The sequence below is a fragment of the Watersipora subatra genome, chromosome 4 (assembly GCF_963576615.1).
Source record: "Watersipora subatra chromosome 4, tzWatSuba1.1, whole genome shotgun sequence".
In the NCBI taxonomy this organism is placed as follows: Eukaryota; Metazoa; Bryozoa; class Gymnolaemata; order Cheilostomatida; family Watersiporidae; genus Watersipora; species Watersipora subatra.
The window spans coordinates 64989261-65015087 of NC_088711.1; the positions used below are offsets into that span (position 1 = coordinate 64989261).

General features: G+C 37.6%; 2 protein-coding genes across 2 annotated transcripts in view; one reads left to right on the forward strand and one right to left on the reverse strand.

Moving 5' to 3' along the window:
- LOC137394509 (limbin-like) overlaps nucleotides 1-14926 on the forward strand; it is a 28880-nt gene extending 13954 nt beyond the window's left edge. Inside the window, exons 14-31 of the mRNA XM_068081232.1 lie at nucleotides 32-155; nucleotides 565-756; nucleotides 1201-1425; nucleotides 3917-3996; nucleotides 4476-4635; nucleotides 5292-5444; nucleotides 5752-5866; nucleotides 6919-7028; nucleotides 7409-7525; nucleotides 8945-9127; nucleotides 9395-9511; nucleotides 9847-9975; nucleotides 10770-10949; nucleotides 11620-11792; nucleotides 12000-12116; nucleotides 12418-12495; nucleotides 12718-12831; nucleotides 14337-14926. Coding sequence (XP_067937333.1) covers nucleotides 32-155; nucleotides 565-756; nucleotides 1201-1425; nucleotides 3917-3996; nucleotides 4476-4635; nucleotides 5292-5444; nucleotides 5752-5866; nucleotides 6919-7028; nucleotides 7409-7525; nucleotides 8945-9127; nucleotides 9395-9511; nucleotides 9847-9975; nucleotides 10770-10949; nucleotides 11620-11792; nucleotides 12000-12116; nucleotides 12418-12495; nucleotides 12718-12831; nucleotides 14337-14463 — 2494 coding nt within the window. The 3' untranslated portion in view covers nucleotides 14464-14926. The remainder of the gene's footprint in view (nucleotides 1-31; nucleotides 156-564; nucleotides 757-1200; nucleotides 1426-3916; nucleotides 3997-4475; nucleotides 4636-5291; nucleotides 5445-5751; nucleotides 5867-6918; nucleotides 7029-7408; nucleotides 7526-8944; nucleotides 9128-9394; nucleotides 9512-9846; nucleotides 9976-10769; nucleotides 10950-11619; nucleotides 11793-11999; nucleotides 12117-12417; nucleotides 12496-12717; nucleotides 12832-14336) is intronic.
- Nucleotides 14927-15079: 153 nt separating this feature from the next.
- Nucleotides 15080-25820, reverse strand: LOC137395086 (serine/threonine-protein phosphatase 2A 65 kDa regulatory subunit A alpha isoform-like). The gene is made up of 11 exons (XM_068081877.1): nucleotides 25670-25820; nucleotides 25056-25146; nucleotides 24862-24962; nucleotides 24305-24537; nucleotides 23998-24184; nucleotides 23551-23782; nucleotides 23130-23286; nucleotides 18971-19254; nucleotides 17480-17634; nucleotides 16625-16859; nucleotides 15080-15399 (listed from the first exon to the last, which is right to left on the reverse strand). Exons 1-11 carry the CDS (start codon nucleotides 25766-25768, stop codon nucleotides 15383-15385), a joined length of 1791 nt encoding a protein of 596 aa, XP_067937978.1. The 5' UTR covers nucleotides 25769-25820; the 3' UTR covers nucleotides 15080-15382.
- Between the last annotated feature and the right edge of the window lie 7 nt (nucleotides 25821-25827).

The following is a 25827-nucleotide window of genomic DNA, read 5'->3' on the forward strand; positions in this document are numbered from 1 at the left end:
ATTATTACTGAATGACTTGTTATCCTTGAAGACAGCAGTATGAACAGACAATCATACTCCTGCAAAGGTCTTCCAAGGAATTGGATGTGAAGCTGTCGATGGAATATTCTGTAGCTATCACTGAATTTACTCAACGCCAGGCCATGCATAATAGGGTGAGTAACTTTAGGTTTTATTTCAGGAGTTGTCTTTGACTTTGGTCTCTCTTTGGAGCTTTTTTAAAGAGTATTTTGAACAACTACTAACTCTACTAATTTTATTCACTACTGACTTCACCCACTATTAACTCTATAACTCTACCTACTCTTAACTCAACGCACTAACGACTTCACAAATCCACCCACTGATAACTCCACCCACTATTACCTCTACCCATTATTAACTCCACCCACTAATAACTCCACCCACTACTAACTCCACCCACTATTAGCTCCATACATTACTAACTTTATCATCTACTAACAACATGCCCATGCACAACTATTTTTATCCACTGTTATCTTCACATTACTCTCAACACTGCCAGTAATAAGATTTATGTATACAACTTGCCCACCGTTATAGAGCGCTTTGGGCAACCTCATAGACAAGCAGAGAGAAGTGAAGCATGCTCAGTTGGCGAAGGTGTCAGGTATGAGTGAGGAAGACAGGCAAGAGTTGGTGCAGCAAATTGATGCTCAATGTCAGATCGAGCAGGATGACCTCTCCTACCGCCTCAAGCTTGAGCAGGATGAAGAAACTGAAAAGCTTAGAAAGGTGGGCGGAGTCTTGTGAAACCATAACACTCATACAAAGTAGTATTTAATATCGGTATTAATTGACTGCAAGAACTCTGTTAAAAATTATGTTACGTATGCAAGTAAGCCTTCATAATGAGTTCAGTCCTGCAGATTAAGCAGCCCGTAATAAATACTCAACACGGTTGTGATTTACTCTAAAAAACTCTTAACCGTAAATGGTGGGCTTCATAAATTAATTTTCAGTAAATTTCTTATTTAATAGCACTGCGTGCTTTCTATAAAATAGTTGTATTGTTAATGAAGCTGGTTTGTTTTGTCATGACTGAAAATGACTATCTACAGCAATGCTACAAGAACAACTTTCAATTTTAACAAATTCTGACACTTACGGTTTATCCAAAATTGAGAGCATGTATTCTAACAGAAGTATGGTATTGTTTAATATAATATTGTTTTGAAGGAGTTCTCTTTAAAGAAGAGAATTCAAACCAAGGAAATACAACAGAATGTACTGAATGATCTCAAGACTAAATCTAATATGCCTGAGAAGCAGGCAGCCTGGTTGCTGAAAGAACACGCTCAGAATGTCCATAAATTGGAGAGGATTCATGATGATGAGTTGTGCAGACAGAAATTGGTGCTGGAGGAAAAGTTGGCTAAAAGAAGAGCATTGGCAGAATTGAGTGTAAGTTGTTAATAAGGGACTGAACTTTAGTAGGTAGTAAGTGGATAATAAGGTAGGTGTGAATGTTTGTAGGTAGTAAATAGATAATAAGGTAGGTGTGAATGTTTGTAGGTAGTGAGTAGATAATAAGGTAGGTGTGAATGTTTGTAGGTAGTAAGTAGATAATAAGGTAGGTGCGAGTGTTTGTAGGTAGTACGTAGATAATAAGGTAGGTGTGAGTGTTTGTAGGTAGTAAGTAGATAATAAGGTAGGTGTGAGTGTTTGTAGGTAGTGAGTAGATAATAAGGTAGGTGTGAGTGTTTGTAGGTAGTACGTAGATAATAAGGTAGGTGTGAATGTTTGTAGGTAGTAAGTAGATAATAAGGTAGGTGTAAGTGTTTGTAGGTAGTGAGTAGATAATAAGGTAGGTGTGAGTGTTTGTAGGTAGTACGTAGATAATAAGGTAGGTGTGAGTGTTTGTAGGTAGTAAGTAGATAATAAGGTAGGTGCGAGTGTTTGTAGGTAGTAAGTAGATAATAAGGTACCTAGGTGCGAGTGTTTGTAGGTAGTGAGTAGATAATAAGGTAGGTGTGAGTGTTTGTAGGTAGTAAGTAGATAATAAGGTAGGTGTGAGTGTTTGTAGGTAGTAAGTAGATAATAAGGTAGGTGTGAATGTTTGTAGGTAGTGAGTAGATAATAAGGTAGGTGTGAATGTTTGTAGGTAGTAAGTAGATAATAAGGTAGGTGCGAGTGTTTGTAGGTAGTACGTAGATAATAAGGTAGGTGTGAGTGTTTGTAGGTAGTAAGTAGATAATAAGGTAGGTGTGAGTGTTTGTAGGTAGTGAGTAGATAATAAGGTAGGTGTGAGTGTTTGTAGGTAGTACGTAGATAATAAGGTAGGTGTGAATGTTTGTAGGTAGTAAGTAGATAATAAGGTAGGTGTAAGTGTTTGTAGGTAGTGAGTAGATAATAAGGTAGGTGTGAGTGTTTGTAGGTAGTACGTAGATAATAAGGTAGGTGTGAGTGTTTGTAGGTAGTAAGTAGATAATAAGGTAGGTGCGAGTGTTTGTAGGTAGTAAGTAGATAATAAGGTAGGTGTGAGTGTTTGTAGGTAGTAAGTAGATAATAAGGTAGGTGTGAATGTTTGTAGGTAGTGAGTAGATAATAAGGTAGGTGTGAATGTTTGTAGGTAGTAAGTAGATAATAAGGTAGGTGCGAGTGTTTGTAGGTAGTACGTAGATAATAAGGTAGGTGTGAGTGTTTGTAGGTAGTAAGTAGATAATAAGGTAGGTGTGAGTGTTTGTAGGTAGTGAGTAGATAATAAGGTAGGTGTGAGTGTTTGTAGGTAGTACGTAGATAATAAGGTAGGTGTGAATGTTTGTAGGTAGTAAGTAGATAATAAGGTAGGTGTAAGTGTTTGTAGGTAGTGAGTAGATAATAAGGTAGGTGTGAGTGTTTGTAGGTAGTACGTAGATAATAAGGTAGGTGTGAATGTTTGTAGGTAGTAAGTAGATAATAAGGTAGGTGTAAGTGTTTGTAGGTAGTGAGTAGATAATAAGGTAGGTGTAAGTGTTTGTAGGTAGTACGTAGATAATAAGGTAGGTGTGAGTGTTTGTAGGTAGTACGTAGATAATAAGGTAGGTGTGAGTGTTTGTAGGTAGTAAGTAGATAATAAGGTAGGTGCGAGTGTTTGTAGGTAGTAAGTAGATAATAAGGTACCTAGGTGCGAGTGTTTGTAGGTAGTGAGTAGATAATAAGGTAGGTGTGAGTGTTTGTAGGTAGTAAGTAGATAATAAGGTAGGTGTGAATGTTTGTAGGTAGTAAGTAGATAATAAGGTAGGTGTGAATGTTTGTAGGTAGTAAGTAGATAATAAGGTAGGTGTAAGTGTTTGTAGGTAGTGAGTAGATAATAAGGTAGGTGTAAGTGTTAGTAGGTAGTAAGTAGATAATAAGGTAGGTGTGAGTGTTTGTAGGTAGTAAGTAGATAATAAGGTAGGTGTGAGTATTTGTAGGTAGGGAGTAGATAATAAGGTAGGTGTGAGTGTTTGTAGGTAGTACGTAGATAATAAGGTAGGTGTGAATGTTTGTAGGTAGTAAGTAGATAATAAGGTAGGTGTAAGTGTTTGTAGGTAGTGAGTAGATAATAAGGTAGGTGTGAGTGTTTGTAGGTAGTACGTAGATAATAAGGTAGGTGTGAATGTTTGTAGGTAGTAAGTAGATAATAAGGTAGGTGTAAGTGTTTGTAGGTAGTAAGTAAATAATAAGGTAGGTGTAAGTGTTAGTAGGTAGTAAGTAGATAATAAGGTAGGTGTGAGTGTTTGTAGGTAGTAAGTAGATAATAAGGGAGGTGTGAGTGTTTGTAGGTAGTAAGTAGATTATAAGGTAGGTGTGAGTGTTTGTAGGTAGTGAGTAGATAATAAGGTAGGTGTAAGTGTTAGTAGGTAGTAAGTAGATAATAAGGTAGGCGTGAGTGTCGGTAGATATCATTTCCTAGAATTTTATGCCGTTACAGGATTTGCAAGAGAGAGGCCAGAGTGACCTGCTCAATACAATCGCTGGTGGCCAAATGGATATTCTCAAAAAAGCCAAAAAGTAAGTTCTTGTATATTCAAATATTCATTTATCTATTGACCAATAACAGGAGACAACCAACCAATTACAGCACGAAAGTTATTAGTTCCCGTTAGGCTCTTATTGGTGAAGGTGGAAGCCGGCTGGATGAGTGTTTTAGATAGGTCTCACCCCTCCTTTTATTTGGTTGTACAACTGCATACATAATAATCTGTTATTCAGTTCTATAAAATGCTGATCTCTCGTCCGTCCTTCTGCTCCTTTTTTACCACTTTCTGATTTTTAACGGACTCCCCTTCTTCTTATCTTCTTCCTCCTTCTCTCATCACCTTCTCCCGCACCTCCCTCTTTGTTCTTGTTTTTCCTTCACCTCCCCCTTTCCCTCCTCCTTCATCACTCCTCTTTTTTCACCCCTCTATTAATAAGTTGTCTTCCCTTTCTCAGCCTTCTTGTCTGCTTTTTCCGCTATCTCTGTATCGTTGCCATCGCTCCATTGACAGACACAAGGTTCTAAGTGCTGATGAGGCGCGTGCAATGAGTGATGACATCATGAGAGAGCTGATGACCTACAAGCAGTCAATGGAGGAAGACATAAGCAAGCAGGAATCAGCTCTTCATAAACGATTAAGTGAAGCCAAGAAGAAAAAGCTGGCTGCTAAGGTGGGAGCAGAGGCTAAATGAAACCTATCTGAGTGGTTGTTGCTTTTTTCATGAAAAATTGCCATGCTTGCACTTGAAGTGGAGATACACCCCTTCTCTGTGGCTGTAGACGTTATCAAACTAGAGTTTGTCGAGTCTTTTGATAGGCATATTTCATTCCAAATTCTATTATGGTGAAATCAACTGCTTACCTATAAAATTCAAGGGAGATAAACCATAACAGTTTTGGTAGTTCTGTTATGCCATGAGCTCGTATGTAGAGGTTTCACTTCATGTATGTATATTGTCACCAGTTAGGTAGGATGAACAGCCTTGATCTGTTGTTGGAATATAACTTAATTTATTTACACATGGCGTCTCAGCAAACATTAAGTAACCTGATCGAGTAAGTTTTGAAATATGATTAATTCTTATTGCGGAGTACGGGCAACAAACAGAGTACAAGAGTACAGAGTACGAGTACACACAAAAACAAAACTTACAGAAAGTTTTTGATTGGACACGCCCATTCCACAGCAATTGCACAATCATGATCACTGCATGACCCATCACTCATGCAGTGATCATGTACAGAGCGTATTCAAATCAACTGCAGTAGTAACAACAAACCATGCTATATATCCGATCATGCAAACGTGACTTTTGTTTCCTTCCAGGCCAAAGAGCATGAAAAGGAACTCGCTGACTTTGATAAAGAGTATCAGCAGCACCAGATGACTGCCGCTCCTCTCAGCCCGATCGCTGTCGCAGAGAGGAGACTTCAAATAGTAGCCGAACAAGAGATCGATCTGGCTGACACAGAGATTCAGGTTGGCTTGCTCAGTATCTCTTCTCTCACATTTTTAGTTGCACTCCTCGGTCTTAGTGTTTTATATTCTCTTGTTAAGGCAGGTTGAGACAAATGAGTGAAAACCAGAAAAATAATCAGAAGAGGATAACTCCTTATGCGGATACCCAGAAGCATATTTGCAACTGTCAGCATCACATCCTAAACATCTATAATAACCCCGTTACTTGGCACAACTCTGTGCCGCTGGCAACCTGTGTTTATCGATATATCAAAAATCATTATACAAAAGAACTACAGGGTAGATAAAGTTGTTATGGTGGTTGCAGGTGGACCAGGAGAATGCAACTGAGTTGACAGAGTTGAGAGATCAGATGAGTCAAACTTACAAAGGCAAACTTTTGGAGAGGGAGAGAAAACTCCTCGATGAGTTGAAGGATGATGGTGAGTGGCTGAGAGATGACTTACATTTGTAGCTTACTGATGTCATCTGTTATTATCCTGACCGTTCTTCGTTTGCAACTCACAGTTGGCTTTGGACCAAACACTCACGATTTCCCTTCATGATATGATGTGTTTAACAAGTTCAAAGTTCATCACAAAGCGATTATTTATTGTCTCTGATTTGCTGATCTACAATCTGTTTTATACGTACATTTTGCATCAAGTGTCAGACTTTTTAGTAGCCTTATTTTCAACTGATCAATCACCCATAATATGATCTGATGCCCCATAATATGGTCTGATGCCTGATAATATAGTCTGATGCCCCATAATATGGTCTGATGTCCCATAGTATGGTCTGATGCCCCATAATATGGTCTGATGCCCCATAATATGGTCTGATGTCCCATAATATGGTCTGATGCCCCATAATATAGTCTGATGCCCCATAATATGGTCTGATGTCTCATAATATAGTCTGATGCCCCATAATATGGTCTGATGTCCCATAATATGGTCTGATGCCTCATAATATGGTCTGTTGCCCCATAATATAGTTTGATGCCCCATAATGTGGTCTGATGTCCCATAATATGGTCTGATGCCCCATAATATAGTCTGATGTCCTATATTATGGTCTGATGCCCCATAATATGGTCTGATGCCTCATAATATGGAATACCTTATGGGGAGTTGTCTACTCAGATTGATCTGTACAAGTTTTTGCTATGAAGAAATAATTCCTTTGAGCTTACATGGCATGGCTATCTGAAGACCTAGACACTTGTCTTTTCTTTTGTTGCTCTCATGCTATGCTTGCCTTCCTCAGGGTTGAATCACCTGTCCTTCCTCTTGTTGCTCTCATGTTATGCTTGTCTTCTTCAGGGTTGAATCACCTGTCCTTCCTCTTGTTGCTCTCATGCTATGCTTGCCTTCCTCAGGGTTGAATTACCTGTCCTTCCTCTTGTTGCTCTCATGTTAAGCTTGTCTTCCTCAGGGTTGAATCACCTGTCCTTCCTCTTGTTACTCTCATGCTATGCTTGCCTCTTCAGGGCTGAACGACGATCAGGTGCAAGCCATCCTACATGAACACAGCTCTAATGTTGATAATCTTGAGTCAAAACAGAATCATCAATACAAGCAACAGGATGAGAACCTCAAGGTATGTCCTAGTTCTTTTACTAACCTGCCTGTCACATGACCTGCCTAAATCGCTGCATACTGAACTGGTACATTTATGTATATATAAATCAACAGAAATATGCAAGCATTAACCCTGGTTCATAAAAGTATTCACTTGCCTCTGTAAATCTCTGGTTGATAGCAAAACCACAGAACCAGAAGTCTATGATGATTGTAAGTATCTGAAGTAGAAATGCTTCTATGACTGTTTGTCAGTCTCTGGCATGTAGAAAAACTTCTATGTTTGTCTCCAGCTAGTATAGAGTTGGTTCTACTAACTTTAGACTTATAAAAAGTAGTTCTCATGCTCATTGACTTGGTTAGTTAGGTGTAGATATGAGTACATGCTGTCAACTGTAGATGAAACTAAAGAAACGTAGACGAGACTGGGAAAAGAGGATGGAAGAGGAAAAAGCTGAGAAAGCGCAGCTCAGAGAACAAGAAAATGCAGTGGTTGGCCAAATCATCGACAGCCAGGTTTGCTCTACTTGTAATTCATCTTACCGTATCTGACACTGAAGGTATGTTAAGTTGGTCCTCAGTCTATGGCCAGAAGTATGTAGCAACTAGTAACTCATCCTATCGTATCTGAGACTGAAAGTGTGTTAAGTTGGTCCTCAGTCTATGGTTGGGAGTATGTAGCAACTACTAACTCATCCTACTGTATCTGAGACTGAAAGTGTGTTCAGTTGGTCCTCAGTCTATAGTCAGAAGTGTGTAGCAACTACTTGTAACTCATCCTACTGTATCTGAGACTGAAAGTGTGTTCAGATGGTCCTCAGTCTATGTTCAGAAGTGTGTAGCAACTATTTGAATCTCATCCTACTGTATCTGAGACTGAAAGTGTGTTCAGTTGGTCCTCAGTCTATGTTCAGAAGTATGTAGCAACTACTTGTATCTCATCCTATTGTATCTGAGACTGAAAGTGTGTTCAGTTGGTCCTCAGTCTATGTTCAGAAGTATGTAGCAACTACTTGTAACTCATCCTACCGTATCAGAGACTGAAAGTGTGTTCAGTTGGTCCTCAGTCTATGTTCAGAAGTATGTAGCAACTACTTGTAACTCATCCTACCGTATCTGAGACTGAAAGTGTGTTCAGATGGTCCTCAGTCTATGTTCAGAAGTGTGTAGCAACTACTTGTAACTCATCCTACCGTATCAGAGACTGAAAGTGTCTTCAGTTGGTCCTCAGTCTATGTTCAGAAGTATGTAGCAACTACTTGTAACTCATCCTACCGTATCTGAGACTGAAAGTGTCTTCAGTTGGTCCTCAGTCTATGTTCAGAAGTATGTAGCAACTACTTGTAACTCATCCTACCTCATCTGAGACTGAAAGTGTGTTCAGGTGGTTCTCAGTCTATGGTCAGAAGTACATGTACCCTAGGACACTTATATTTTTCGCTAGTATTTAGTTTCGTGAGTAGCAAACAGAGTGAAATTTCGCTGCAACTTGATTTCGCAGCTCTGATGAGTGCGAAAATATAGTAATGTGAAAATAAATGCAGTGGAACAAACAATTAGATTCCTCAGGTTCGGTTCAACGTTAGGAAAACAATTTTCAATTTGGAACTAGTTTGCAATTGTGAACCGCAGGTAGAATTAAGTGGCCAAGATCGATAATGCAATTTGATCGCTTGCTGCTATTTGTTTCTTGGACTATCAATGAACAAAGCTATTTAATTCTGCGTTTTCGCATTTTCGCGAGAGGATGACTCCGCGAAAACGGGAAAATTAGATGAGGCGAATACATAAGTGTCCTAGGGTATGTGACAACACTGAAGCCAAAGGTTACACAACAAGCCTTTTAGTTGTGGAATGAGTTCATCTTGAGCCATAGTCTTACGTCTTTCTATATGGCTAGGGATTGTCTGACACATGGTTCTCTCTCTCGTGCAGTTCACAATGTCAGCGGATGAACGAGAGAAGATAATGCGGGAGCATGAGAAGGATATGATGCGTCTGGAAAACAGTCTCACCCTAAACAAGCTCAAACAGCGTCAGATTCTCGAGGAGAAGCTGGCGGAGAGGAAAGCAAAACGTCTCCAGGCCCTTGAGGTTTCCCAGACTGCCGCTGTCAAGGTATGATCCCCTCGCTATTATTTACAAGGGGTGAAGCATTTCACTAGTGCACCGTATTGATAATAGTTGGGCTATCTTAGTAGACCTCTTATTTTCTACCTTCGTCTTCTGCCACCATATCAGATGAGATGAAATAAATAGAGTTACCAATAGAGTTACCAATAGAGTTACCAATAGAGTTACCAATAGAGTTACCAATAGAGTTTCCAAGATATAAAACTGTAATCCAACAGCCTGCTTTTAAATCTAGTCGTTTAAACTGAGCAGAAAACAGAGAAAAAGTACGCGAATGAGGATGAAGATGACCAACAAACGGCAGCTCTAGAGCTGCTGAAAACGCAGGCAGAGGAAAGGGTGGCCATGCTAACAGACGAAGATACGGAGGTTAGAGTCAGATCTATATCTATTTGTCTGCCACATCAGAGGCACTTTTTGAGAATGCATTTTGTTGGTTCTATGTTGTTTTTTGTTTGAATTTCAGTAGTCAAAATTTATGACTTTCTCCTGACTGTATTGACCACCATGAGTAGAATTTCGGTTTGTGTAGCTTAAAATGTGCAGGAGTTGTGGAAGCTTTGACCAGATAAGGTTGTGAGAGTAAGACAACTCCGATTGGATCAAGTCATCGACAAACTGAACCCTCACTCAATCTGATCTTAATAACTTTACAGTCCAGCACTGTTGCTTCTCTTTCACACACGTGTGCCTCTTTTTAACAGATAAATTTGGATGAAGAGATGGAAAAAGTAAAATTGGAAATGCTGCAGCAAAGAGCGGCAGCTCTGAGAGAGCAAGAAGATAGGCTCGGCAGCATGGTGGCCCAGCTTCAGATCAACAAGGCTAAAGAGGTGAGTCATCGTGATATTTTATCATGATGGAATCACAAATCACAATCTTATGTCCCATTGAGCTGTTTATTTAGTCAGTACTTTTCAATACTCAGTCTTTGTTTCTTTTGGTATGCAATGAAAAACATCGCGTTATTGATTGATTTTCAGTGCCAATAAAAAATTATAATTATATTCATACATACAATACTCGAACATTTTCATAAAAATACAAGGGAGCAAAGTTTTTTTCATTTGTGCAGATTGCATACTGTGAGAACAGTTTGATATGACTAATAGGAGGCTGTAATTGCATCTCTACGATCTGATTCTGCTCTAGATTTTCTCATGCATTCATTAACATGAGCAGGGGAAGATGACTTTTAAAATTTGTATGTTCGTAATTGTAATAAGAACAGTAATGCTACCTTGTGTGCATCCGATGTCACAAAGTCTATCCATGAATTCTATACATGAAGTCTATACGTTAAGCCTACACATGAAGTCTATACTTTAAGTCTATACGTTAAGTCTATACACTGAAGTCTATATGTCATGAGTATGATATGATTACTAGACTGTGCTCTCTGCTTAGTTAGAGTTGATACTGAGCAGTCATATTGTTTGCCCTTTGCAGGTATCTTCATGTTAAACTTAAAAGCAATTGAATTTTATTATCTATAAGATTAACAGAGAGCATAGGCTACGTGTCCACGGCTGCCACTAATAGGATATATTGCTCTGAACCAATCAAGCTGCAATACCTTTCACTTGTGAGTTTTGTTGTCTTTTCCTACCCACTCATTTATTATTAGTTGACGGAGATTGACGAGAAGCAGAGGGCCATCAATGAGCTCAAGGCAAACCTTATAGACGATCTGAGTGAGAGAGGAGTCATGTCAGATGGAGAGGCTGAGATGTGTCTAGAGCAGCACAAGGCGCAGCAGACAAAACTTACTAACAAGCTCAACAACGAGAGAGAAAAACAAGAGAGGGTTCGTGTTTTTGTGCTTTGTCAGGCTATTCTACATTTGTTTCTCTTGCGAGGGTCAAACGAGGTCATACGAGGTCATACAAGTTTGTAGGAGTTTTTGTGACTTTTAGGTCTTGTTTTTGTTTAGCTTTGGAATAGATTAAACCTTGACATAACCCTTTGTACAGAAAAACGCTACATGTATGTTGGGAGAGGCGGTTACGGCTGACGTCCGTCCTAATTTATGTTTGAAACAAAGCTTTGTTTCATTATTTAACAAATGTCTCTACTTAAGCTACTTACTAACCATTATGTTATATGTATATATATTTTATACTTTATATTACACTCTATATATTATGTTCTATATATTTTCATTTTAAATATTTTGTGTGCTCTATAAATTATATATTATGTTCTATGTATTATACTCTATATAATATACACTATATATAGAGTATAATACCCTGTTATATTTTATGTATTATATTTTATATATTATAAATTAGACTCTATATATTATACCTTATATATTATCTCTTACATCTTATCTTATATTATGACGGGCACACTGTGTCATACAAGCTCTACGTTGTACAATTTGAGATATTAAATCCAGTACATTGTATGAAATAAGTCAAGCATACTGTGACACGATTCCTGTCAAAACAATTTCCTTTTCTTATCAACAGATGCTGAAGAAAAAGCTCGCAGACCGTCTGGGGGCGAGAGAAAAAACACTAATGGACAGCTACGAGGACAGGCTGAAGGAAGTCATCGATCAGACACCCAAGAATAAGCTTGCTGCCAAGCTTAAGAAAGCGGCCATATTGCACAAGAGAGCCACCGCTATCGAAGAGTTCAAGTACGCACCCAAGACCCTTTTTGTTTGTTGTTGCTAGGCATACAAACTCCTACTCAGTAATTGATTGTGCTGTGTTGTTAGTTTTTAACAATTGAGAATATGTGTTAATGTATCCACCAATCAATCACCCAGATTTTTTAGAAAACGCTTGGTATATTTCACTCTTTTCAAGTTATCATAACTAAACACTCTGCTGGTTGTATTCAGGCTGCGCATGGAGAAGGAGATAAGTCAATCATTGGAAGAGATGCGTAGAGAGCACAGCGTGAAAAAGGCCAAACTCATGCAAGAGTTGGAGTTGCGATTTATCGCTAGCCTGGTAAGGTCATTAGCTGTCAAGTTTGAATGTAATTCGTCGCTGAACCTCTATGGACGGATAACTACATAGTCTATGTACCATGAAAATGGTTGCAGGCGTTTTCATTAATAACTTTGGAAGTTGCTGAACTCATAGTATCTGCAGTACGATAAGTGTAGATGCTTGTTACATGTAAATGCTAGGTTACACAAACCTTATTGCGCAAGTTGACATGTCACAGACATGTGAATTGAATACACAGGTACAGCAAGGCAAACTTAAAAGGTCAGAGTTGAAGGACAGTTTAAAGCTGCTCTTTCCGACTAGGACTGATAAGCAATTAGAGTCACTTATTAACACCCTCCATGATCCAACAGCAACAGTTGCTGAGGAAGAGAATGACCTGTAAGTTCACCAACTTTTAGTAATGAGCTTCTCTTTCTGCTGTCATTCTCTAAAATCTGCTTGTTGTTCCAGTTTTCAGGTTGTGGCGCTCACCATGATGAGTCACCGACTTTGCGTCTATTAGAATGTTGATCTGTGTTACACATGTTATCGGTATCTTGGGCTATAGAGTGCTTCACAAATAGCAACTGCATGCTGGGAACATGTACTCACTGTTGACAGGCTTGATGGAGGATCAGCAAGTATGCTCAAAGAGCGAATCGCTCGATCAGTATCCATGTATCAGAAAGAACATCCTGGTGTAATACAGGAAGAGCCTTTAACTATGAATTCAAGGTAGGTGGCAGGAGAGGATGACTCAGGCTGACCCAATGGAACGCTAAAACCATTTTTTCATCTCCTCGCCTGTGAAACATTGACAAGATAAAAATCCTTGCAAAATATATTTTCAAAATTGGCCTAAATACAATTATTATATAAATTACATGTACATAAATTAAAACAGTAAATTTGATTATAGCTGCTGTTGGGCAGTGCAATAAACACCATCAGTTGCTGAAGTAAAGGAGTTGGCTACTAGCTAACAAAGGGCGTTGAAAATAGCAGCTCAATTTATATCATTCAAAGTGTGGTAATAAATCATATTAATTTCACGCTTCGACTCCAGAACATCAACATAATAAAAACATTTGATTTTATCTCAGCTGTGTGTCACCTGTCACCACATTTTTCATGCTCGGGTGTCTCTCATAACCCAGGAAGCTCTTGAGATTGCCTTTTGTGACAAATATCGCGAGTCTTTAGACCTTGACTCCTTGAATACAGATCTTGTTGTCTTCACTAATACTCTGACTATTTGCGGTTGCATTTGTACTTTCACAATATATTTTTGTAGTGCTGAGTAGAACAAAACAGTGTATGTAGACATATAGGTGTGAAGTGTTGCTTGTTGTCCTGTACACTTTAACATTCACATGACTAATCCAATCTCTTGTACCACTTTCATTGAGAGTGAAAAAATTCCTTTATGTACATTTGCTGTTGTACACACGCTGTTTGTCTGCGGTATAACTTGTTCAGTCGCTCTGTTTAAACAAAAGGCTGCTCAAGAGCTCTCTGCGCCTTTGCTACTAGTTTGCCTTGTTTTATGCTAATCTCAAAGGGAATGTTTTATACCTACTACTATCCTGGCAATCCACGGCTCTTATCATAGCTAAGATGTTTTGGGTTGAGAGTAAATAATTTAAACACGCTTGTATTTTGGAAATGAAAATATTGGACAAGTACTCTGAGATTGGAGTATTCTTTCATTTCCTTTCTTCTCATCTGTCATTAGATTGACTTTTCTGATTGATGAAACTTATTCAGCTTGGACTGCAATATTCCCCCTTTTCTAGATCAGCTAACTTTTCTAATACAGCTCATATCCGATTTGAAGAGATCGCTGTAATACTCATTATACAGATCAATATTTCCAAGAATCTCTTAACATTAGCAAATTTTAAAGTTCAGTGGCAAACTATATAAAATTTAACATGGTCAGTTGGGATATCTATCGCTGGTGTACAGTTACGTTGCTTATGACAGCCTATGCATGACCTTTCTAAATGAGCAGACATTCTGATCCACCCAGTTCCTTGTGGCCTTGACATGGCATGCTGTAGTCTTCATAGAGTGATTCAATGAATGCGTTTGTGAAGCTACTGGAAGGCTGTGTTCTATTGTTTTAGTACTAAGTCGAGGATAAAACGCTAATGTCATCACTTAATATCTCATTTAAAACTAAGTCATGTAGTGACAGTAATCTTGCTAAAAATATAGCATATTTACATCTTTCACAGGCCAAAATCTATGAGAAAGAAGCAGTCATTGCCACCGCTTGATTTTGATCGACAGCAAGGCCTGCCAGCACTTAGGTCAGCCGGTTTGCGTGGGAGACGTCCTCTCCCCAGTTCAGAACACTTTTAGTTTACATTTTATAATAATTTCTAGCCTCCATTGTTGTCTACCATTAGTTAATGTTAGTCTACCATTAGACTTCGTCTACCTTTACGTATTCAGACGATCAGGTTTCTTAAACTTTTAAATTTATTGTTAGCTTATTTTTGAATATTCTTAGAATAAATAATATTCATTTGTTTTCCATTATTTGAGCTTTCAGACTATTGTCTGATATTAAATTTACTGTGATATTTAAATTGTGATCCTTGATATTATTCCTTTTTTATAACAACATATATTTCTGTTATTACTTTGTCTCCAACATACGGTAACTTTATTATCATAACTTTTGAATTCTGTGTGACTCCATCTTTTCTCAGTAACACATTTATCACACAAAACCAATCTGCGAGACATAATAATAGAAAAGCTAGCAAGAAAACAGCCTTGTTACTATACAAATCATCGCAACATATTGTATGTAATGGTTTATAATACCTTTGCTATGTTTATTAGCTGTCATGTATAAAAGGTCTTACATCATTTTGAATTCTTACTTACAAATCTTACCTACATAAACCCTTAGAATGCAACAAATGCATAATCTAGAGTACTCAGCTAAATGACATCCAAGTTGTTTCAGAACAGTTTACTAAAATAATTTATTTGGAAACGAGCTACTGAGTTAAGAAAACAGTCAGCGATTAGAAAAAAAAATTTCCAACCAATACTAGCAAATAATAATATAATAATTATTGAAAACAACGTGGAGACACAAACCAGACATAATTGTTGTTAGCACAAAGCTATAACCAGCGAGGCGACGTGTATACAAGGAAAGACATGCGCAATGGATCGACAACTAGTGTCAAAATTATCTAAATGGCGATTTGCGGACAGTTAAAAATGTTGACACTTGTTGACCATGGAGAGAGCATCATCTTCTTCACTTAACGTTTAGGACTGCAAGTAAAACAGTAGCCATGCTGAGTGAGTACAACGCTAAAGGAAACCAATTGATCAGTTGGCATGCTGGAAGGCTGATATACCCTAACTACAGTTCTATATGCTGCCATCATTTCAGATATACATGTAGGTAGGCATATAATCTATACATAACCAGAGCTAACAAACAGGCACAGATGAACAAGCTGAATACATGTCTAGCTGATCTAGTAGAAAAGCACAAATAGTTGTAACGAACGAGAAGCTAAAAACAAGAGCAATGGAGAGCAGAATTCCAAATGGAATGAAGCTGTATTGTACCTGCGAGAGGAAAAGTATGGCCTAAACATTGGATCTGCAAGGGTAAAGACATTAGAAATCAGATGCAGGTAAAAACATAGAAAACGCCGTGCAAAAGAATGTTGAAAGAAAGGTGCTGAATGCAAAGATAGCAAAGTGAGTCATGGGAAACATTGATATATGGTTAGGAATTGTCAAAGGGTTACAAACAAACAAAAAGCATAAGGACGTGTATCTGATGAATATTATATTGCCATGTAGAAACTTGACAAACAACAACAGGTAAATAGTGTAACCTATACAAACACAGAGTCAAAGGCAGACAGAGTGACAACCAAAAGAGGTGGGAGGTTGATATTTTGAAAGAATTGCAGTGCAAATTTTACAACTGTACATAATTTTCCCTTCATACTAGTGCTACACGATAAAACGATATCACTCGATGTGACGATATATTTCAGTGGGTGATTTTATTTTTGGTCAGTTTTCTAATCGATATGAAATTCGAAGCCGATATTTTATCGTTATATCACTCATTTATTCACCCGAAAACTCGAGTTGTCCACACTCCTTATTGTAAAGAGGGAACAACTCCTGTTTTTCAATCAACTTCAATATTTTTTTATATTGTTTACGTTAAAGCCTAACACTACATATCAATAGAAGACAACTCCTATGTTCGATATTTTTCAATATTCAATATATTTAGTGACCAAATAAATAATCAAACGCATATGCAAAGATATTGTGCAGCACTACTTCATACACACTATGCCTAGAACATAGCAAGCTACTAATATAACACAACAGCATTTAGTGTGCTTTTCTGACACCATCACTGACCTTTGTGAGAAATCATAGGCGAACAATGCACCAGAAATAATGGCTAGAGGACATTAAGCAGAAATGGAAATACAAAAGGAAACGGGGCAAACCGACTTACGTTCAATAGCTTCCATAGCGAAAAACTGCACATCTGCATCTGAATCCTGTTTAAGTTTTTCAAGAACAGGTTTGACCTGCTGCTGTATGGTAGCCTGGTCCAACCACTGACCTATACGAATGAATGTCTTGGCAACGTTGAATTTAACATTTGGGACAGGATCAGAAGCGAGACCAATGACAGTGGGCATCATAAGTTTGGTAGCCGACTCCTTCTGACAACCCTCGGCAAGTGTCTAAAATAGATCACGCATCTATTAGGACAATGGAAAACCAAGAAAAGCAATTCTTTAGTAAATGTATGAAAATTAATGGATATACAAATGCCCAATTATTATCTGTTATCCTTATTGAAATTAATTTGGCTCATTAAAATAAACAATACCCAAGTTTAACCTCTTTCTATTTTCTGATATATTTATTGCCAATTTCTAGAACAAAGTTTTAACTTAAGATAGGCAGTAGGTAGACATAAAGCTTACAATGACTTACCTTAACAACTTAAGATAGGCAGTAGGTAGACATAAAGCTTACAATGACTTACCTTAACAACTTAAGATAGGCAGTAGGTAGACATAAAGCTTACAATGACTTACCTTAACAACTTAAGATATGTAGTAGGTAGACATAAAGCTTTCAATGACTTACGTTAACAACTTAAGATATGCAGTAGGCAGACATAAAGCTTTCAATGACTTACGTTAATAACTTAAGATAGGCAGTAGACAGACATAAAGCTTTCAATGACTTACGTTAACAACTTAAGATATGCAGTAGGTAGACATAAAGCTTTCAATGACTTACGTTAACAACTTAAGATAAGCAGTAAGTAGACCTAAAGCTTTCAATGACTTACGTTAACGCAGAAAAGACAGGTCATGCGATGAAGGTAGTTTTGATCCCGAGACATCTGAAGAACCTTTGGAATGATCGTCTGCTGCGCCCAATCGACACCAAACTTCTCTACCAGTTTTTTTAGGTTAGCGGTTGCAGCCTCTCTGATGGCATATACTGTAAAGGTAACAACTCGATAACATTATTGCCCATTCATAGTCAGATGTCATTTTACAAGCAAACTTCATATTAAGTTCTAGAGAGTATTTAACAGTTTTGATCTAAAACACTTTCTTGACGCCCAACTGTTCTGGTACTAAACATTAATACTGATTGAGCCAATATATATGCACTACATTATATCATAGTTGATAACACCGTGTATTATATCATTAGATGAATGCCCGGCGTTGCTCGGGTAATGAAAAAAAAAGTATTTGCCAAGAAAACTTCTTTTCTCATTTTTAAACTTCATATCATGAAAAAAGTGTTTTGTGCAGTTGAAATAAATTAGGAAAAAAATGAAACAACTGTAAAGGTGTTTAAATGTAAATGTGTTACTGTAGCTACCTACAGTAACTTTGTTGTATTTCGTGGTTATGATCTGCAAAAAATGTAATATTACCATGTACTACTGTGGAGAAGGTATGAACTACATACAATGCGGACTGTGGGGAGTTCATACCTTCGAGACAGACGTATAACATAAACGTTGAATTCAACTTAAACGAATATGGCTTATTAACACATAGTTGAAGCTACGTTTTATTACGTACTTTACTAAACTTAAACTTTGTCAAAGGCTAAAATTTTATTGCTTTCGTTTTTTAATTCGTTTTTACTATAACTTATAACGAATAATGCCGAACTGAGATAGAAAGCATCGTATATCTATTTCAGGCGTTGTGGGAGGGATTTCGGCGAATAACGTATCTGCATTGTCGTTGTAATCAGTACAGTACACCAACTACCAAATTTTGACTTGGAAAAATTTTCGTTGAGATCGTACAGCGGAAAACAAATTCGCCTGAGTATGGCGAGGACAAAAAGCATTGCGCTTTATAGAGCAAGGCGAAAAAATCTTATAGCAGGGGCATCAAAACCCGTGGACGAAATGTATTAAATAATAATTTACCATGTGCAATCGCGAAAAGGGTATACAGTATATGGTAAGAGCAGTGGGAATGGTAAGAATGACTTAGCCTTGTGCAAAACTTATTTGCAAACTTGTGGTTGCAATCTTCATGAGTTTAAATCCAGTATGAAGCGCATTGTTTATTCCTAGATTGTAATCGCTATAGCTGGACAGACACCAAATGACAGACTTTGAGATTTATTTATATATCATAGTTGATAACACTGTGTACTCTATTGTATCATAGTTGATAACACTGTGTACTCTATTATATCATAGTTGATAACACTGTGTACTATATTATATTATAGTTGATAACACAGTGATTATAATCACAGTTGATAACGCTGTGTACCATCATGCACAAATGTGACTAACCATGATCGATGAGCCAAGCCATACATAGACTGTTTAGTTTCTCATCAAAGAACTCCTTTCCAAGCTGACCGGCGAGTAGAGGCATATATTCTATGATAGCAAGACGCACCCGCCATTTGTTGTCTTCGGCCAGGTCAACTATCGCTGGCAGTAGACTCTGTGATAACTGCTTGATTCCGATCACCTCATTAACGCAGTCTAGGTTGGAGATGATGTTGAGACGCACCTCGGGCACCTCATCTTTGAGTTGAGTGAGGAACATAGGCAGCAAATGCTCTATTGTACTGCAAACATACACCAATCATCACTAAAAGGAAACTGCAACAACACACCTGACAACTGATGGACATTGGTATAACACTGATATAACACCAATCGTTCCTAGCCAGCTTTTGTTTGAACTTTCAAAACAGCTCGGGTCAGCCTATGCCCGATAAATAAGCAGTCTCAATGGTCACAAGAGTGTATACCCTAGGACACTTATATTGCGCTAATACTTAGTTTCGTGAGTCGCATACAGAGTAAAATTTCGCTGCAACTTGATTTCGCAGCTTTAATAAGTGCAACAATATAGTGATGTGAAAATAAATGCAGTGGAACAAACATAATTAGATTCTTCAGGTTCAATTCACCGACTAAAAAAAATTTCAATTTGGGACTTGTTTGTAATTGTGAACAGCAGGTAAAATGGTGTGGGCGAGATCGATGACGCAATTTGATCGCTTGCTGCCATTTGTTTCTTGGACTATCAATGAACAAAGCTATTTAATTTCGCGTTTTCGCTCGTTCATTATGATAGTTTAGTGTCGCGTATGAAATTTTCGCGAGAGGATGACTCCGCGAAAACGCGAAAGTTAGATGAGGCGAATACATAAGTATCCTAGGGTAATGCCATAATCTCGGTTGATATACAGTGGACGCCATATGATTTAATTTATTCCATTGGTTGCATCATAAAGCAAAGATTTTGTATACAGGGGTATAAAAACCCATAGTAAATATTTAAAGCATACACTTCCCTGGTAAAAATCATCAAAATTTTATATATTTACTATACTGTACATATTACAAATTAGTAACAAAATAATGTTAACCCTGGTAACTATAGTTACCTACAATAACTTTAGTATAGTTAGTAAAATGTAATGTTACAATGTAATGTACAGACGTATAACATAAATGTTGGATTTAACTTTCAACTATTTTAGTGAACTTCAACTTTTTCATTGCTACAATTTCTTTATCACCATCTGTTTCGATTTCATTTTCACAGTAACTAATAACGCCGAACGGAGCAAAATCAAGCACCGCAGCTCTCTCCTTCATTGATTGAGGGATTTCGGTGAATAGCATATCGGAACGTTTGTTATTCCGACGTAATCAGCACATCGACTGCCAAATTTGAATTTCGGAAAAGATTTTTGTTAACTTCGTATGACGAAAAATATTTCGTATAAAGGATAAAAAATCAACGAGTTCTGCATCACAGAATGAAAAAATCGTATAACAGGGCCATCGTAACCTGAGAGTGCGCTGCACTGTCAGACCTCGACATCCAAAATTAATTACTTGTGGAACTTGCTTCCTATATCAAAATCATAGCATGGGCAAATATTACTATATGAATACACTTTATTACCGTCAATTTGTTCTAGGGCACAACAATACAACAATTTAGAATAACCATAAAAAAACTTAAGGTAATTACATAGACAAAACATAAACAAATGCATCATATAAAACTAAATAAAAGACTATATATAAGAAATCAAAGTAACCAAGTTATTATATTTAGTGAAAATGTTTATAATGCTACTTTACCTTTGATCAGATAATATCTAAATGAACTTGGCTTAACATTTTATTATTTTGTTGTATGCTAATTTTCACCAGCTACTTGACTTTTCCTAATGAAACAGTTTTGTTTAAAGAAAATTCCAATGTAGTATTTTGCAATTCACTTGCGGTGTACAGTCAATTAACTTGAGGTGTACAGTCAATTCACTGTAGGTGTACAGTCAATTCACTTGAGGTGTACAGTCAATTCACTTGAGGTGTACAGTCAATTCACTTGAGGTGTACAGTTAAATATTTGCAAAAATTTGACATTTGTAGTATACTTGAAGGTTAGCATGTACAGGTTTGGAATACGAATTTGAGATACAAGCAAAAGCAGAGCAAAGATTTTGCCGTATATGTGGAACAAGCTTGAGATACGAGCGTATGTGTGGGGGCCGCTAGGTGGGCCAGTATGCTCGAGGCCGCTTTCGAGATCAACATCGCTCAGCCTTTCTTGACGGATCAGTTTGAAAAACCGGCTAAGAGTGATAGTGAGGCAAAAACGCAAAACCGGATGACAATAAAAAAATAAAAACGATGACAATTAGAATTTACTTTAGTTTAAGATTAAAACCTATATTCCAGTGTGTGTTTTGCAAGCTAAAGTCATAAGTTACATTTAAAGTTTATGTTATGTTACATAGCATCACAAGTGGGGCGAACTGAACGTGTTGCTGTGAAGTCTCTCTCCCACACCACTATTAGCAGCAAGTCTGTCTTGAAGAACTCTATGCAGTACTAAACACGTTACGGTTAATCGCTGGTCATAACCACTACATAAGTATTTGTTACTCTGTGAACATAGGTAGAGAATTAGAACTAAAAATAATATCCAGTGAAAGCAATATCTCCAGAAGTAACATCTTATTTTTAGGTGTTTTTCCAGATGGGAACGGATCAATTTGCATTTAATTATTTTATACGTGGAATTTTGTCTCGCGATATGAGAAAATTGAAATACAAACTTAGTCCAAAATGCAATAAGCTCGTATGTCGAGGTATGACGGTATTTAAAAGTTGCATTGGTAGGGAGTGTATAGAAATAAGCTTCATTGGTAGGGAGTGTACAGAAATAAGCTTCATTGGTAGGGAGTGTACAGAAATAAGCTTCATTGGTAGGGAGTGTATAGAAATAAGCTTCATTGGTAGGGAGTGTATAGAAATAAGCTTCATTGGTAGGGAGTGTATAGAAATAAGCTTCATTGGTAGGGAGTGTATAGAAATAAGCTTCATTGGTAGGGAGTGTATAGAAATAAGCTTCATTGGTAGGGAGTGTATAGAAATAAGCTTCATTGGTAGGGAGTGTATAGAAATAAGCTTCATTGGTAGGGAGTGTATAGAAATAAGCTTCATTGGTAGGGAGTGTATAGAAATAAGCTTCATTGGTAGGGAGTGTATAGAAATAAGCTTCATTGGTAGGGAGTGTATAGAAATAAGCTTCATTGGTAGGGAGTGTATAGAAATAAGCTTCATTGGTAGGGAGTGTATAGAAATAAGCTTCATTGGTAGGGAGTGTATAGAAATAAGCTTCATTGGTAGGGAGTGTATAGAAATAAGCTTCATTGGTAGGGAGTGTATAGAAATAAGCTTCATTGGTAGGGAGTGTATAGAAATAAGCTTCATTGGTAGGGAGTGTATAGAAATAAGCTTCATTGGTAGGGAGTGTATAGAAATAAGCTTCATTGGTAGGGAGTGTATAGAAATAAGCTTCATTGGTAGGGAGTGTATAGAAATAAGCTTCATTGGTAGGGAGTGTATAGAAATAAGCTTCATTGGTAGGGAGTGTATAGAAATAAGCTTCATTGGTAGGGAGTGTATAGAAATAAGCTTCATTGGTAGGGAGTGTATAGAAATAAGCTTCATTGGTAGGGAGTGTATAGAAATAAGCTTCATTGGTAGGGAGTGTATAGAAATAAGCTTCATTGGTAGGGAGTGTACAGAAATAAGCTTCATTGGTAGGGAGTGTATAGAAATAAGCTTCATTGGTAGGGAGTGTATAGAAATAAGCTTCATTGGTAGGGAGTGTATAGAAATAAGCTTCATTGGTAGGGAGTGTATAGAAATAAGCTTCATTGGTAGGGAGTGTATAGAAATAAGCTTCATTGGTAGGGAGTGTATAGAAATAAGCTTTTTTGGTGTCACAAAGCAATGCAGCGAGTTGGTAATTTTACTTCAAGTTGTTAAGTACAAGATCAGGATACAGCATTTTACATAAGAGAAAATGTGTACAATGTGTATTATTCGAGCATCTCGAGTACCTACCTTTGAGCAGGCATGTGTATATCTAAAATAATTGGAGATAGATGAAGTCAACACTTACTTATCTTTGCCAAGAATAGGTGATAGTCCCATGATAACAGATGCGAGTGCAGACTTGACATGCATGTTGGTGTCATTCACAAGCTCCTTCACGCAAGGCAGCACGTAGGTCATGATCACTTGTTCTCTTGTCTCCGTTGGCAGCGCATTAGAAAAATCTGTAAAGTGGAAGGAAATTCTACCCTTGAAAAGATAGTAGAGTTTGGAACTGCTGGGAATGAAATCATCAATGCAAGTCGAGTGATCCAACACATGGCACCTGTAAAACCTGCCACTCAATAAAGGGAGCGAGTTGGGCAACAAATGTCCAAATAAGGAAAACATGTTAGCAAAACTGAACAGCCTCCCTGTAATAACTAGGGGAGCTCGGCATCTAACTTCGCAAACATATACGATTTGCTAAAGATATGGCAACAACTTACCTTTCATTTTGGAGCAAGCAGCGGCCCTGACCTCAGCCTCACAGTCTTTGAGAAGATTTTGAAAAGCTGGTACTAAGTCATTGTTGGTTATCGTTGGTCCAACTGCTTTCTGCAGTTCTGTGAATTTATCAGCGACCATGTAGCGCACCCGCCATGACTTATCATCGGCAGCCTGCCGCAGCGTTGGCATCACCAGTTGTTCAGTGTCTTCATTTGACAGCACCTGTGCAATCTGCCAGCAATGGAAATAACGAGTTTTACACTTAGAAATCACTTATGAAAGTGCGTTGCTTCAAGCAAACCTCAGACAATGATTTGTTAAAAACATTTTTGGGTGATGAGAAATTTGTTTAGTAATGCAACTGTGAGAAGTGGACTAAAATATGCATGATATAGTGCTTACTATATAATGCACAGAGCAAAGGATGGAATCGTTGACAGAACTACCTGAACACAGGCTTCTATGGCGAGAAGTCTAACAGAGTCCTGTTCATCTTGGGCGAGGTGAGAGAAGAGAGGTATGAGATCTGATTTAACATAGTCTAATTCCATCACTTTGGCAAACTCTCCCAATTTGGCAGCGGCTGCTCGTCGGACCATAGGTGTGTCATCTCCGCAAAGATTTCGGAAATGTCTAGATATGATGGACGTTAAGAAGAACAGGATGAACAAAATTATGCTAATAGTTTCTCTACACTCCTAACAATTTGATGGTTTGAAAAGAAACCAAAACAAAATACATGGAATAACTTACGATCTAAGCTCCGATTTAATAGAGCTGGACACCCGTGGGTAAGAAACGCTGAAGAGACCACACGCTGATGTACGGGATGTGAACCAGTCACCAATGGCTAATCGCTTGACTAATGGTACAAAATGATGTTCGAGGTCGTGTGGAGAATGGAGGGCAGCTACTTGCCTGAGAGACTCGACCGCCTTGTCCCTCACGACTGTCTCTTCGACTGTCGCGAGACTCTCAAGCGGTTGCTATAAGCAAAGCACAAACACTGCGTCGCAACTCATCCGATTCGACCAAAAAGCATTGAAGTTATATTGGCCATGTATCTGGATGCAAAGCTAGACTGAAAGATACAGTAACAATCTATACTTCCAAAACATTTGTCGCAAAAGTAAATTTAGAAGGTAATTTTTACTTACAGAATTCCATTCTCAAACAAGCAATTGGCATTCCTATGTACAACACAAGTAAAATCTAATATGACCTTTTTATTTTATTTAATCTAACATTTGAATTATCTTATGCTCTGCAGCATGACCGAGTTGAAAACTCTTTATCACTGTATGACTTACTAGTAAACAGTGCACATATTCTGCTCCACCAACCAAAGGTGTAAAGTTGCCTAGTTGCTCTGCTAGTGCCAACAACACTTCATCTTCATCATATATAGTCTCTATGGAAAGCAAAAAACATTATACAATAGTAATTTACGATTGTCATCAAAAAATAGAAACAGACGTTAAGATGAAGGAAAACCCGAACTTACCTGTTAAAAATGGGATCAATTCACTACGAGTTCGTTCCACACCAAGTGCTAAGGCTATAGTTGATAGCTTTCTGATACTGTTTAGTCTCAGCTACAATAAATTATTAGCAAGATGAAAGATGTTGAAAAAATTAAAACATCATTCGACAAATATCCATGCAAAAGTGAATTAAAATAACATATTAGAATAAACTAACACAGAGTACATACGTGTGCATAAAAGGTTCAGCTTTGTTTCTAAACAAGCAAGGCTCGTGCTATGCATGTTGATTATCGAAATACCTAAATCCATATTTTTCCTATTAGAAATAATTGTAGACCGTCGGGTTTAAATACTGAACAAACGTCTCCTAATAATATCCTAGTAGCTCTAGACATCTTTGCCGTATTTAGCCTCACACAGCTCGCTGATGTCAAAGTGATTAGAATACAATTCAATAGAAGAGTGATAGAATTGAGTAATTTTGGTGAATTCATCTTTGACTACGTTGATAACTATAGCAACCTCGGTTGAGAAATATCATTAACCAGGTAAATGCGATTTTAAAAAAGAACAATTTTTTAACAATTTCATGATGCTGTTTTTCATAAACCCAGCTGCTTTGTAGCAGTACCTGAACATCTTCGTTTCTAAGTTCATCAATAAGAACTGCAATTGGATATAAAGCTTCATCTCCTGAAGGATCACTTTCTGATTTTACGACCGAAGCCATTTCTGTTTTTCCTGTATGTTCGTGAATCTCGTAGTATGCGAGGAAGAAATCACCGTATA